This window comes from Myripristis murdjan, chromosome 7 (genome assembly GCF_902150065.1).
Source record: "Myripristis murdjan chromosome 7, fMyrMur1.1, whole genome shotgun sequence".
Lineage (NCBI taxonomy): Eukaryota > Metazoa > Chordata > Actinopteri > Holocentriformes > Holocentridae > Myripristis > Myripristis murdjan.
The window spans coordinates 34,357,360-34,370,933 of record NC_043986.1 but is presented as its reverse complement, the minus strand read 5'-3'; the positions used below and the strand labels follow the sequence as shown (position 1 = coordinate 34,370,933).

The window sequence follows — 13,574 nt, the reverse complement described above, 5'->3', positions numbered from 1 at the left end:
ATCCATCCTGTGGAGGCCTGTCTCCAACTCAGAAAACCTGTGATGATGTCATAAGATCAAAGAAAATATTGACACCTTCATTTCCTGAAAGGTAGAGCTTAAATGAATCAGGGAGTCAAATTTAACACAAATTTCCAAATAATGCTCTGAAAGTACCACTGTATTGTGAAGACAAGCAACTTTCTCCCAAAGGTAAAACCATAGAGCCATGACTGTTATTTCTGATACTGGGTTATTCATGAGTAATCAATTGGAAATGAAATTGCATAGAGTGGTGATAATGTCACCTCCAGCAGGCCTTACTGAAGGGAAGCTGTGACATTTAACTGGGCCACAAGAGGGAGCACTCAATCATCCTGTCATGACTTTTTCATGTCTTCAGAAGACGGGCTCATCGATGGTGATTCCTAAGCCCTCACGCAGTTGTATTTTTCTGAGGATATTCCGCACTGTTGGCTCTGGAATAAACCAGTTTGCCATAACTGACTCAAAACTTTTGTGTAAAGCCCTATGCATGAACATCATAAAAGCTGATTTTCTTCATGCTGAATTATTCTGATGAGGCTACCTATGTGATACAGAACTGTCTCACAATCCAGTCAAAACTATGTTTCACAGACCATGAGGTCCAAGGTTATGTGCTATGTCATTTGAAAGTTCATAATTTAAGTTTGAGAAATTAATTCCCATACTTGGGGTTCTTCTTTTTTAAAGAAAGATTGTTGATGATACTGTAACCTTAACTATTTTGACAATGACATAAGAGGGCTTAATACAATCTTTGACTGTTACCTGAGTTTCTTTGAAAACACATTTATAAGAATGCTCCCAACGACTTCATACCGTCAGATTACTCAATAGTTTCAGAGTCTTTTACCACGGGTTTTGTAGTACAGAGATGTGTTGCACAAACACTCAGTATGTAGTGTTAATGTATATTTATGAGTTGTAGAACATAATAAATTATCTTGAAGAAGTGGATGTTTACCAGTAAGCGTGACTCCAGACATTTTTTAATTTTTTAATTTAATTTTTTTAAAATATGTTAAATTATTATTTACTTTAAAAATGTAAATTACTTATCAAACAGACCTAACAATTCAACTACCAATGAATGAGCAGTAGTATGCATGTGATAACACACATTGAATATGAAAAATAAGCCGAAGTGATACCTCTTCTCTGAATAGACAAGCTAAGCCAGTGTGCAGCTGTTAGCCAGTGAAAATAGCGCGGAGTAGCAAGTCTTCACTTTGTTAGACAATCTATGTCAGTGCGCTGCTGTAGCTGGAAAGTTTCTTTGCTTTTTGGCTAGTGCTGTGCCGGTGCAGTTGTTATTATGTCAAATTCCGCGTTAAAAATAGATTGTTTTATTTGGCTAATTACACGATTCCGTCCGCAATTCTGTGATCGATAAAGAAAAAAAAAAAAACTCATCGGATCTGCACGATTCACACAAGTCACCCAAATGGCCACGAAAAAGCGAGATGCGCTTTTCGGCGCGCTGTTTGCATCCCTGAGTATATCATATTGGAAGGCATTTTCATACTGGTCCAATGTGGATATTTCATTTATCAGCCAATAACGATGACATGTCAAAATCATTGTGCATTTTTTTTAATAAACTCTCATTGCTTTTAGTGTATTCAGTATGTCAGTGTGCTTTACATGTGTGCATGTGCCATACCAATTCATCAAGACAAATTCCTAATACATGTCAAAATCTATATGGCAAATAAAGAGACTATCTCCTAAAATGTTGACGCTGCAATAGCTTCAATCTAAACAAATCATATACATATCAAATACCAAAAATAAAGTACTAGGACTATACCAATGTGTTTGTATTGAGCTGCCTTTCCCTGTACCCTTTTGCCTTCTCCTCACCTGTTCTTTTTCCAGCATGTCAGCTTTGCGAAGGATCTTCATGGCGTAGACATGGCCGGTGTCTTTCTTCTGCACCAGTCGGACCTGGAAGTAAACATAGCACTGCTCATGTCAACCTGATACTGGGACTCAATGCAAAGCATCAGTAAAAATAGGGGCACTTCAAGACCACAACATGTAATCTTGGAGGAGTATCAAGACTTTGGTGTTTCAGTGCAGGAAAAACCATCAGGATGCAACTAGTTAGTTACATTACTCTTACTGACCTGCCAACAATGCCCATTTTTGTGTTCCACCTCAACCTTATAAGACAAAGATATCAACCCTAATAAATGTAAACAATAATCTCTACAATAACATTTGGTTTTAAAGGAGATAATCAGATATATTCATTGCTACTGACTTGCTTGGAGTAGGGCTGTGTGATATGATATATGTCATGGGACAAGAGAAAAATGTCTACTACTGGACAATTTCATCTATCGTTTCTATCTCCATTATCACAAAAGCTGCATTACAGCAGTGCTTTACATCACTGATTCTGAGCTCGTAGTTGTCTTGAATGCACCATTACTGTACATGGGTTCAAATAACCAACAAACGTGGAGGAGCGTGACACAGAATGAAACTATGACAAAACAGAAGAGGACTCAGCCCAACTAGGACTACATGAGGAATTTGTACCAAAGAACTTCTGTCATTTGAACGTGGTTTGAATAAAAGAAGTCTGACAGGAACAGAAAGCATTCCTGCGTCAGACTCCAACACAACAAACCTCCTCTACCACTTACAGAAGAACCATGAGAGGCAGGACAGGAAGAGGCAACAAATGCGAGCCAGTGGAAGGCAAGCAAAAAAGCAAAAGCAAACCTCAGTTCTGTTGAATGTTACTTCCAAATTAAAAGGAGAAAAGAGAAAGTGCCTTACATTTGTAATTATCACAAAGTAGTAATGTGGTTGATTTGTACAGACATTTTTTTCATCAAATTGACAGAAAACATACTGTATGGTGATTATATATTTTTATCAAGATATGAAATGACCCATATCATGATAGAAGATTTTGTCTATATTCCACAGCCCTAACTTGGAGTATTAATATAATCAACCAACAAACATCAGTAATCCATATAACCCTTGCAGCCACATACAGAGAAGTCAGACAGAGAGAACTGGTGCACCACAATAGAACATGATTTCTTCTTATCGTGATACAACAGGCTAGACTAGGGTCACTGCAGTAACTGCATAATGTAGTGATCAGGACTGTAGGACTTATTTTGCAAATATTTTGACTGCAATCATTGTTTTGTTTTCGTTTTGTTTACCAGCTACTTTGTCATGTCTAATCCTGACGCTTAATTAAATTAAGATCACACTGCATCATAATTAAACAGCCAAAATCTCTGTGTAGGCTATATATTTTAGTACTAGAAACACCATGAACTGATACCTGAACAAGGTATGAGTGTGTAAATGATTCAGTGTTCTTTGAGTGTGTAGCATGGCTTATGTGTGTGTGGGTATCTGTCTTTCATCCCTTTTAAAACACCTGTTGAACACTGTGGGGGAAGGAAAAATGTAACACCCAGTGCATCACTTTGAATGGATACCAAATGATGTCTTAGTGATATGAAAACTTATTTATTCCTTTCATTCCTATCCTATAGTCAAACAACAGCTCAGTAATATCATTATGTTCTATTTCAATTATTCCTGTATTTAAATACGGAGTGACCATCACTTCAAATGTAATTAATTATTCTCATCTTTCTCATTCATAGGTGTAATCTGTGGCCAAGTCATATATAACAAATGGAGGATGACAGGGGACAAATGCAATGTTACTAGTGAACAGACTATCTGTGTGCTGCACTTCAAAGATGACTGGGTGCCAATCCAAAACACATGTCCACGCATCATGGCCGTGAGCAGGACTTTTTCAGACAGGAAACACCTCAGTAATTACAAACCACAGGCAGCCAAAACACATTTTAAGTCGCAGCCAATGCCTCAGTTCTGGCTGCAACTGACTGTGTCAGGGGCTTTAGGAAGCTTTAGGAACTGTTGATGCAGGAAAAAGTTAAACTAAATCCATCCGTTCATCTATGATGTTCATGTTGATGTTTGCTTATTTCTTTATATTGCTGTGGACCTTGGTGTGTCCCTTAAATTATAGCCTAACCTAATCACATCACCCTATTATTAAGTCAAAAACATGGATCCAGTAGCTAAAACATAATAAAACACAAAAAGTGCAGAATGATCATCATCATTATGTAAAAATAATTAAACTCTAATTCTCTGTTAATTTAAAATATATCTTTCCAAACTCTTTGCATTCTTCAGAACAAATAGGGACTTCTTTCAGGGTTCTGTCTTGAGAACAGTAGCAACAGTGGCAAAACTAATTAAGTATTTCTCTGTTTTTCGCAGAGTCCAAAAGAGTACTTAAATTCTATTCTATTTTCAATAATTGTTTTGGTAATTTTCTTGTAATTTGTTTACTAATGTTTGGTCATTGTTTTGGTAATTTTCTCATGATTTTTTCCCAACAGCAATTGTGTGTCAATTTTAAGGTAAATTTTGTAATTTGCTGGTAATTTTTTTGCAAATGTAAATGTATGGTCACTTCATTTTAAATATCTTAAGTTTCCTAAGAAATCAAGTTAATTTTTTCAGGTCTGGAAGGGTTAAATCAGTGAGATGAGCTGTTGCGGTGCCTGGTTGAAATGAAAAACTGTTCTCTCACAATGGCACATGTTTGGGAATCACAGTATGTAAGTATTTTTGTCAAATGGCTTTTACCTCCCCAAAAGCTCCTCGGCCGATCACTTTGAGCGACTCAAAGTCCTCCAAGCCCAGTCGAGTGCGTTTCAGACGAAGAAACTCTGTCTCTTTCCTTGCATGCTGAGAACGTCGGACACGCTTCTAGAAAGCAGAGAAAGCACATAGAAAACTGTCTTTACACATAAATATTCATACGGGGTTGTTGGTGGATCTGACCTTGGGTTGATTTCTAATTCTGATTTCTAACCTCAAAACCTTGGAGAAAAGCTGTGGAAAAACCAGAGCTGACCTGGTATTTGTACTAAAGCCATAGAAATACCTGTGCAAAGCCACAGTAACCATCTTGCACTGCAATCTGCGTGAACTGTGGTAGTAAACTACCAATTACTTGAGATGACAGACAGGTGAAAAAAACATATGGGTTACAGTCAAAGACTGATGGTTGATTTAGTAATAGCAATAGCAATAGTCGAGTTTGAATGAGTTGACGTAAGGTCATATCTCATCCTCCTAGACAAATACCCATTTTTGTATGCATTAAGCACATATCTAGTCTGAAACAAACCACTACCTTCACACTCACCTCTTCATCAGCCAAGCCCTCTTGATCCATCACCTTCTCCAACTTCTGCTGCCTTAAAGAAGTGAAAAGAGCAATGATCAATAAGTCTTGAGGTGGCAATACAGAATTATAGAATACAGAACTAAAACAAAACACTGGCTTTGAGGACCAAAGTGTGTTCAACCTTACTAGCTGAACTAGAGGACATTTTTCACACAACCACCCAATGTACTGTATCCTGCAATTAGTCAATAATGTCACTTGACTGGTTACTTTTTTTTTTTTTTTTTTTAAACATGTCTTTTTATATGGGCATGCTGTCTCTGGTTTACTTCATTTGCTTACTTGCAAGACTTCAGGCCTTAATGTCACATGTCATGAAGAAACACTGCCACAGCAGCCATCTTCAGCTCAACTGGTAAAACAAAGGAGCTGGTGGTGGACTTATGACACAGAAAAAGATCCTCATTTAAAGAACCAGAGCTGATTTGGTCGAAAAGATAGTCAACTATTGCTCCAATTCAACCTAATCATTACATTCTGTTTCTTCTCAACCTGTCACTAAAATGTGATAGTAAATGGATGTCTGAAGCATACTGCAGAAAAGACACACTTGTTTATAATGTGGAGAAATAAAGTAACACCTGTCAAAGCAAGGACAGCACACTGTCGAAACCACAGACCTATAAACTTGCTTTGTCCCTTGTGTTTAAACATTGGTCAACTCAAATGGCTAGTTAATGTGCTGCAGCAGACAAGACTGAGGCAGGATGTGGTTGCCCTGACAGTGCTCCTCATTAGATGCTTTCATTAGCATTTGAAATGCCCACTGGACTCATTACCCAACCAATGAAAGAGGTAAGACAAAGCAAAGCATAGGCTGAAGCTTATTCAACTCCAATTCAAGGTCAGTGCTTCATACAAAATAAATACAAACATATAGGCATACAAAAACAGCAGCATACTGTACCATGTTAAAAATATATATATATTTTTTAAACATGTTCTGTGGGGTGACCAATCACACTTCTCTATCAGACAGTCTGATGGACGAGTCTGGGTTTGGCGAATGCCAGGAGAACGTTCCCTGGCTGACTGCACTGTGCCAACTGTAAAGTTTGCTGGAGGAGGGATTACGCTATGGGCTTCTTTTTCTTAGTTCCAGTGAAAGGAAATCTTAATGCTTCAGCTTAACAAGACATTTTGGACAATTCTCTGCTTCCAACTTTGTGGGACCAGTTTGGGGAAGGTCCTTCTTTGTTCCAGCATGCCTGTATCCCAGTGCACAGTCAAGTCCAGTGACCAGGATTTGAACCCCAGTCTCTGGTGCCGAAGTCAGTGGCGCACAAACACACACACACACGCATGCACGCGCACGCGCGCGCACACACACACGCACACACACACACACACACACACACACACACACACACACACACACACTGTATATATATATATATATATATATATATGTATGAAGTGAAATGAGGGATATGTTTAGTTTTAGGTTAGACAATTTTCAATTTTGCAAGTCCCCAAGAATTCCTGTTTAAGGGCTCAAAGGTACATTTATTCTGCTGGAGGTCAGAAGCAGCAATCTCCATTTTCTCTTAATTCCATTTTATGAAGTGATGGGGGAGTACAATATAATTCATTTTTGAACATTTCTCTCCTCCCACTTTTCCCCGAACAAAACCCACCTCACACACAATAAAGAAAAAAGAAAGAAAAGAAATGTAGTATGATCTCACAGTAGGATCTCAGTACTTGTTATTATTGAATCTAACTGGTGGTGTTAATAAAATAACCACTGCAAAAGAAAATGTGAAAATGTTCCTGTTACCTAAAACTACAATAGTATATATATAGATAGATAGATAGAAAGATAGATAGATAGCCCCAACAGCAAGAGATATGCAACAACACAGCTACATGAAATTACACAGGAAACTGTATAAAGCTCATCTTTTTGATATGTTTGTTGGGCTTGTTTTTTTTTTAAGATTATTTTTTTGGCATTTCTGCTTTATTTGACAGTCACAGTAGAGATAGACAGGAAAGGCAGGAAAGGCAGCAAAGGACCTGAGGTCGGATTCGAACCCTGGTCGCTGCGATCGGGACTAAGCCAGTTAAGCCGCATGGTGCGCACGCTTTACCAGTGAGCCACCGGGGCACCCCCGGGCTTGTTTTTTTTAAAGACGATGTTGCTTATTTGGAATGTACCAGAAAACACGAGAAAAAAACAAAAATCCCCAAGGTGGTGCGAGGGTTAAGACAGTTGGCAACTCTTTCTCTGTCTCTTCCTTTTCCTCTTTGACCAATCTAACATCTACAGTCACGTACACCATGACAAGCATCCACAGACATAACCACTGCGCTGTAGTAAATGTGACAAAACTATGTGGGAAGATCTGTATCTTACCTCATCTCTCTCTCTTCATGCTGGGCAATCAGGTTACTGTAAAAGTTTTCCAGGGTCACTTTGGCCATGGTGACACGCTCTTTGGTGTGGTTACTCATAGAGGAATACGAGCTCTGGCCTGTCATCGCCATGCTTACCTGGAGGAACAGACAAGAGAAAATGAACTGACAAACTGTTCACAGTATAGTCACTATATGTTCATGCAGAGTAGGGATCAACCAATTATAGTCCAATTATAATCTGTGTGATGGAGGCACATACTGTGCGTGGCTCCTGGAACAGCTGAAGATGGTCAAAATGTCACTCTCAAACAACAAACAGATTGATCTATATGGAAATAAAGATCACCTGTAAAGTGGTGAAAAAGTGGCACTCCAAAAATAAAATAAAGAACAAAACCAGGCTCAAGATTACGTTTCAATGATTTTAATGCTGACGCGTTTCGGCCAAAGCCTTCATCAGAGCATAATGTCAGAAACAGTCACAAGCATGTATTTAAACCCATAGCCATTACATAGACACAACCAACTGTTAAAAGCAGATCAACACCACCTGTGAGGGTGGCGAGGTACTAACTTGGTTGTCAATTGTCAATTAATCACCAGAACTCACAACCAGCTAAGAGTGCACAGAGCCAAGGATATAGATAGTAGATCATACATTCTTGCATTGTATCATAAGGTCTGAAAGAGAAATCATCATTTATGCCTTGTGGTTGCATAGAACACATTTGATTTATCCAATACATTTCTCTTTGGGACAATAACTTAGGGATATTGCCCCCTCTGGTGGTGGTAACAAGTTCCAATCCAACAAACAGTAGGGATGCAGGAGAGCCATGCTTAGCTTCAATGTAATGTTTTGCCATGGCACAGTCAATGTTACCAGTGCGTATAGCAGTCTTGTGTTCAGAGATTCTCAATTTCAGAGCTCTTTTTGTTTGGTCAACATATGCCTTCCCACAAGGGCAAATAAGCCTGTAGATTACATTGGTAGTATTTCAGTTAATCAACTGTTTGCGTTTGTATTCCTTCCATGTGAGTGGGTGTCTGAAAGATTCACAATTTGAAGTGTTCTTGCACTGGGCACAATGACCACATCTATAGTTGCCCTTGATGGAAAGCCACGTGAGAATGAGAGGAGGGTTATTAGAAGCTGCATTGAGCATAGGTTCAACTTGCAAAATGGGCCAGTGTTTCATGATTACGGTATTTGTTTAATTTGGTTTGAGCAATTGTTTTGATGAGTTATAAAAGGACAGTCTATGTGGTTTAGCTCAATGTTAGTTTCAGGATAACCTCTTTCCAAAAACCCATTTTTCATGACACTGGCTTGAGCATCAAAAAGTTTTCTAATGAAGAGCAATTCCTTCTCATTTATCTATATGATGATAAGATATAAGTACAGATAGATCTGGATATTGCAATTTTTGCATGCGTGTGAAGCGTTTTACATCAGGGCATAAGTAACTTTTTAACTTTTAACCAGCACTTGGATGAGGTGCTGCTGCTGATGGGAATACAGGCACTCATGAAACCACCTCAACTAACTGAATGCCTGCCTGGTGACACGCAGGCTTTGCATTCTGTATGTAGTTTATCAAATAACCAAAACAGGCAGTGCTCAACTGAACTGAACAAGTGCACCCCTTCATCAGAGCACATAGTGATCACTGTACATGCACACCCTAAGTGTAACTAACATCCAAAAACCCTTAAAATCAGTCAAAATGATGTTATATGAGACAGACCTTTCTTGTAGATCAGTCATAGAAAATGAGAACCTTACAATTTTTCTTTTTGTATCAAGCAGCAAAAAAGTTGTGGCATGAAGTGACATTACTCAACATCACATATCCTGCAATGGGAGTACTGAACATTGGCATATTGCAGTATTGATGCTAAAACGATATATCATGCAGCACTACTTTCTCCATGACTGGAAAAAGGAACATAGTGCTCTTGGGGGGTAAGAGATGAGCTAAATGGGACCAGTGGGAAGCAGCAGTCTGCCAGGAAAACACCATAAACTGCCTGAGCTTTCTTAAATTGTGCCTTGCAGTTTATATAAGGCCACAGTAATTCAATTTTAAGAGCAAATTGAAAAATGAGACTATTAAATCAAGTGACTGTGGTCCTGTAAAAGATGAGTAAAAAGTCAAAAGAAGCTGCTGGCTGTACAGACCTATGACAAAAACTGTAATACTGTGACAACACAGTTGTGACAAAATGGTGAAGAAATCTGATTTGTGCAAGCGCTAGTGGTGGACACACTGTGGTTTAGATGTTTTTTCAAGCTGCACTCCCAGATGCCTTTAAAAATAATGTAGATAACAGGGTAGTGGAGTGCACTTGAGTCATGTTTGATTCTTTTAAATATAGAGGATAGACTGTATTAAACATACAATATTTGCAGCTGCCAAACCATAATTGTTAACTGTCATAGCCACATCAAAATGGAAAAGTGTAATTTGGTACTAGGGCTGCAACTATCAATTATTTTAATTACTCATTATATTTTTGATTAATCAACTGATTATTTTGTCTGTAAAATGATAAAAATAATGACAAGGTCATGTCAGAAGTTACCAGAACCAAAAGCAATACTTTAAAATTGCTTGCTTTTTCTGACCAGCAACCAAAACAACCCTTAAAACACAGAAAAACAAGCAAACCTTAGCATTTGTCAAGCTGCGACTACCAAAGGTTTGTATTTACTTGATGAACTATTAAAATGATTCATTGGTTATCAAAATTCTAACCCATTCTAACCCATTTTCTGTCAATTGACTAGTTAACAAATTGTTTCGGCCCTACTTTGTACCATAACAATGTCATTTGGAACTATCTGCAATGACATTTCCCTGTTTTTACGCATTGGTTTCTATATTGTACTTAATAACCACAAATGAGTGTTGCATTCTGTTGTTTTTTTAAAGCATATAAGACTATGAAAATATAGCAGCCTGCAAAAATGGCAATTTTAAAATTTCCTGTAGACGGTTTGTTTGAAAAACAAAAATTAAGAGAAGAGTACATAATTTTACAATGCCTACGACTGATTAAAATGACCCAATTACCATACATGACGTATGCATGTGCCAAATGTGAGCAGATCTAAACAAATCAAGTTTTTTTTTCTCTTTATATAAAGACAGGTCTGGATCTCATACTGCTCTCTGTACAAAAAACAATGTATAGATTCATACAAAAATAATCCTCTCCATCATCACTTATAAGCCACTAACAGTGTGTATCTGCAGCAACCCTGCCCTCTGCCTGGATTTTTTTTTTTTTTTTTTTTTTTTAATTTTGCTGAGCTCAGGACTCTTCTGGGCATTAGCCTTTGGGCAGTGAGTGTGTAGCTCCCAGCCAATCACAGTGCAGCACAGTGCCAGATCAATATAGCACAACATACAGTAGGAAGGTACAAAAATACTGAGGAAACAAGGAAATCTAGCGAGAAACGCCAAGCAGACAAAGGATCGTCTTTCTGTTGGACAGGGAGGTACGGGTGGCCCTTTTTTCCAAGGATGTAGACGAAACAAAACTGCTGCTGCTGGTGGTAGGCTTAGCCAGGGAGGACAGGCCAACTTTGAATGTTGTGTTTACAAAGTGCAACCGACAAAACCTACTCATTCTGCCCTTAAACATGATTAAAAATGTATGTTGTCTGAATCAAATATAGCATCATCCAGTTCACAGAAAATACAGAAGCTCAGTCAGTTAACTGGATATGTAATGAAACAGTATGTCATTGCATATGCAGTTGTAGTAAATTCATCTGAACCTGGAGTAAGGATGTCCAGTAATACCCTTTCACACAAACACACACATATACAATAAAAAATATCCTTATATCCAGCTGAGCTCAGTGTAAACGGGTTAACTGCCCGTCCCATGTTCTGAGCCCTCCGACAGTTGTGGCTAATATCAGCTCTTTGGTGTGCTCTTAACAAGCTCATTTGAGCCCACGATAAATAGAAGATGACTGATGAGTGCTGCTATTGTTTGATCTGTGCCGCAACCATGCACCCAGGGCCGTGTTTAAGATTCTAAGCTGTACACGCTTCTATTTTTTACTGTAATTATAAGCTCTGTAAATGGGTCAGCCTCTAATTTGTGACTCGCATATATGCTTGATACAGGCCATGTTCTACATTTCATAGGTAACACTGAGGTTAGGCAATCCTAACCTCAGTGTTACATTAACCTATGAAATATAATAACTTACCAATAATTTCCAATCTTTTGGACTGCACTCTTGACTTCTGTTCATAGTGTACCTTGGGACTTGAGGGGAAAAAAATGCTGCATTCCAGTTTGGTTGGAAGACTGTGACACCAGGTAATCTGGAAGTGAAATATGTTTCCAGAACTGCTACTGTAAACTGTGTTGGCTGTCAGATTTTTGGACGCATGACCTTCTTCTTATACAAATAAGAACTGCACATTAACTACACGGGTAAATACTATATATCTGGACCAGAGCAGAGATTTAATTTTCGGAAGGAATATTGCAGGATCTTAGCTATGATGATTCCATGAACTGTTATTATAAGTTTACTTAAGGTTAGACAGGAAGGTGCTTTTATAATAAATGTAACCATGACTTTTCCCCCAACATACTTAGGAAGGCAAGTACAAGGATTTCCTTATATTTTTCTTCCCAGTAGGTAGGACAAGTAAATATAAAGAAAGTTGGGCTAATCTAAAAGCATTTTCCAAGCAGAAAAAATATAAAGGCAATATTCAGATCAGTGGTCCCGTTAAGAGCACCCATTCAGCGTTCTGGACGACAGCTTTCCCCAGAGCCAGTGGTGCAGCATGGAGGCTGCTCTCAACTGCTGGAGCCAGAATCTTAATAACATAGAGCATTCCACCTCCCCCTCATGTGCTATTCTCATACAGGCAGGAGACTGGAAGATGCTTACCAATTCATTCATTCATTCAGTTCACTTCTTAAAATAAAAAGGCTGCAGACCATTTGTCTGAGCTGTGCGCAGACAAATTTTTATCATTTTATCATTTTTATCTAAATGAATGAATGAATGAATGACTCCAGGGAAAACCTTCATCAGTACCTGTGAAATTATTTCATCTTCTGATTCTACACAATTTCCAAATCTCCCGAAACGGCAGGTACAAAATTAACCACAAGTTTGTTTTCCTTTTTGTCTGCAATTTAACATCTGTACCCTGTCCACTCCTAAAAGTCAAGCTTATTGGACTGGAGTTTTGGATGCCATGGGAAAGATGAGTGGATTGATTTTGTATGTAAATCCTTGCATATGAATCTTTGCTTATGGCTCAGTCAAGATGGTTCAGTTGGTTCTAGCTGTAATATTCTTATGCATGTGCCCATGTGCCCAGTGGAGAGTAATTGCATGTAATTGCCATTTACCCATCCCATGAAGTCTAAAATATTATTTATGTATGTCCCTAGGCGCATCTGTGTATTACATAGCCAAATTAGTAAAAATATAGCCAAAATGTGACTGGCAAACGCTGATGTACATGGCTGTCCCTCCACAATTACAGGATACAATCTCAATAAACATAGTTGGGAACATTTGAGAAGGAAAAAAACATACATACTGTATCAACACAAGACACTCAGACATGTTCTCAAAGAGTGTTGCAATAATGTGGCTTCTCAAATTCTGTGAAAAAGTGTACAATCATTTCCACTGTGCTAGCTGGGAGTTAGGTAAACACAGGAAATGACAGACACTGACCAATCTTCACTTCACGTGTGTTCCCCTTGTATTACTGGAACAGTGTTATTTTGTTTGACTAAAACTTTATATTACTGATATTCTTTATCGTTATATTGATCTACTAAGCAACATATTATTTTATTAACATCCCATTTGGCATTTGAACCGCCAAAGTGTGTTTGTGTGAATATTGGG

General features: G+C 38.2%; 1 protein-coding gene across 2 annotated transcripts in view; it reads right to left on the bottom strand.

Moving 5' to 3' along the window:
- stk38a (serine/threonine kinase 38a) overlaps positions 1–13,574 on the bottom strand; it is a 28,668-nt gene that overhangs the window by 14,101 nt on the left and 993 nt on the right. For both annotated transcript variants that reach the window (XM_030055795.1, XM_030055796.1), the window contains exons 2-5: positions 7,662–7,798; positions 5,261–5,312; positions 4,696–4,818; positions 1,888–1,971 (exon numbers count right to left, since the gene is read on the bottom strand). In XM_030055795.1, coding sequence (XP_029911655.1) covers positions 1,888–1,971; positions 4,696–4,818; positions 5,261–5,312; positions 7,662–7,792 — 390 coding nt within the window. In that variant the 5' untranslated portion in view covers positions 7,793–7,798. The remainder of the gene's footprint in view (positions 1–1,887; positions 1,972–4,695; positions 4,819–5,260; positions 5,313–7,661; positions 7,799–13,574) is intronic.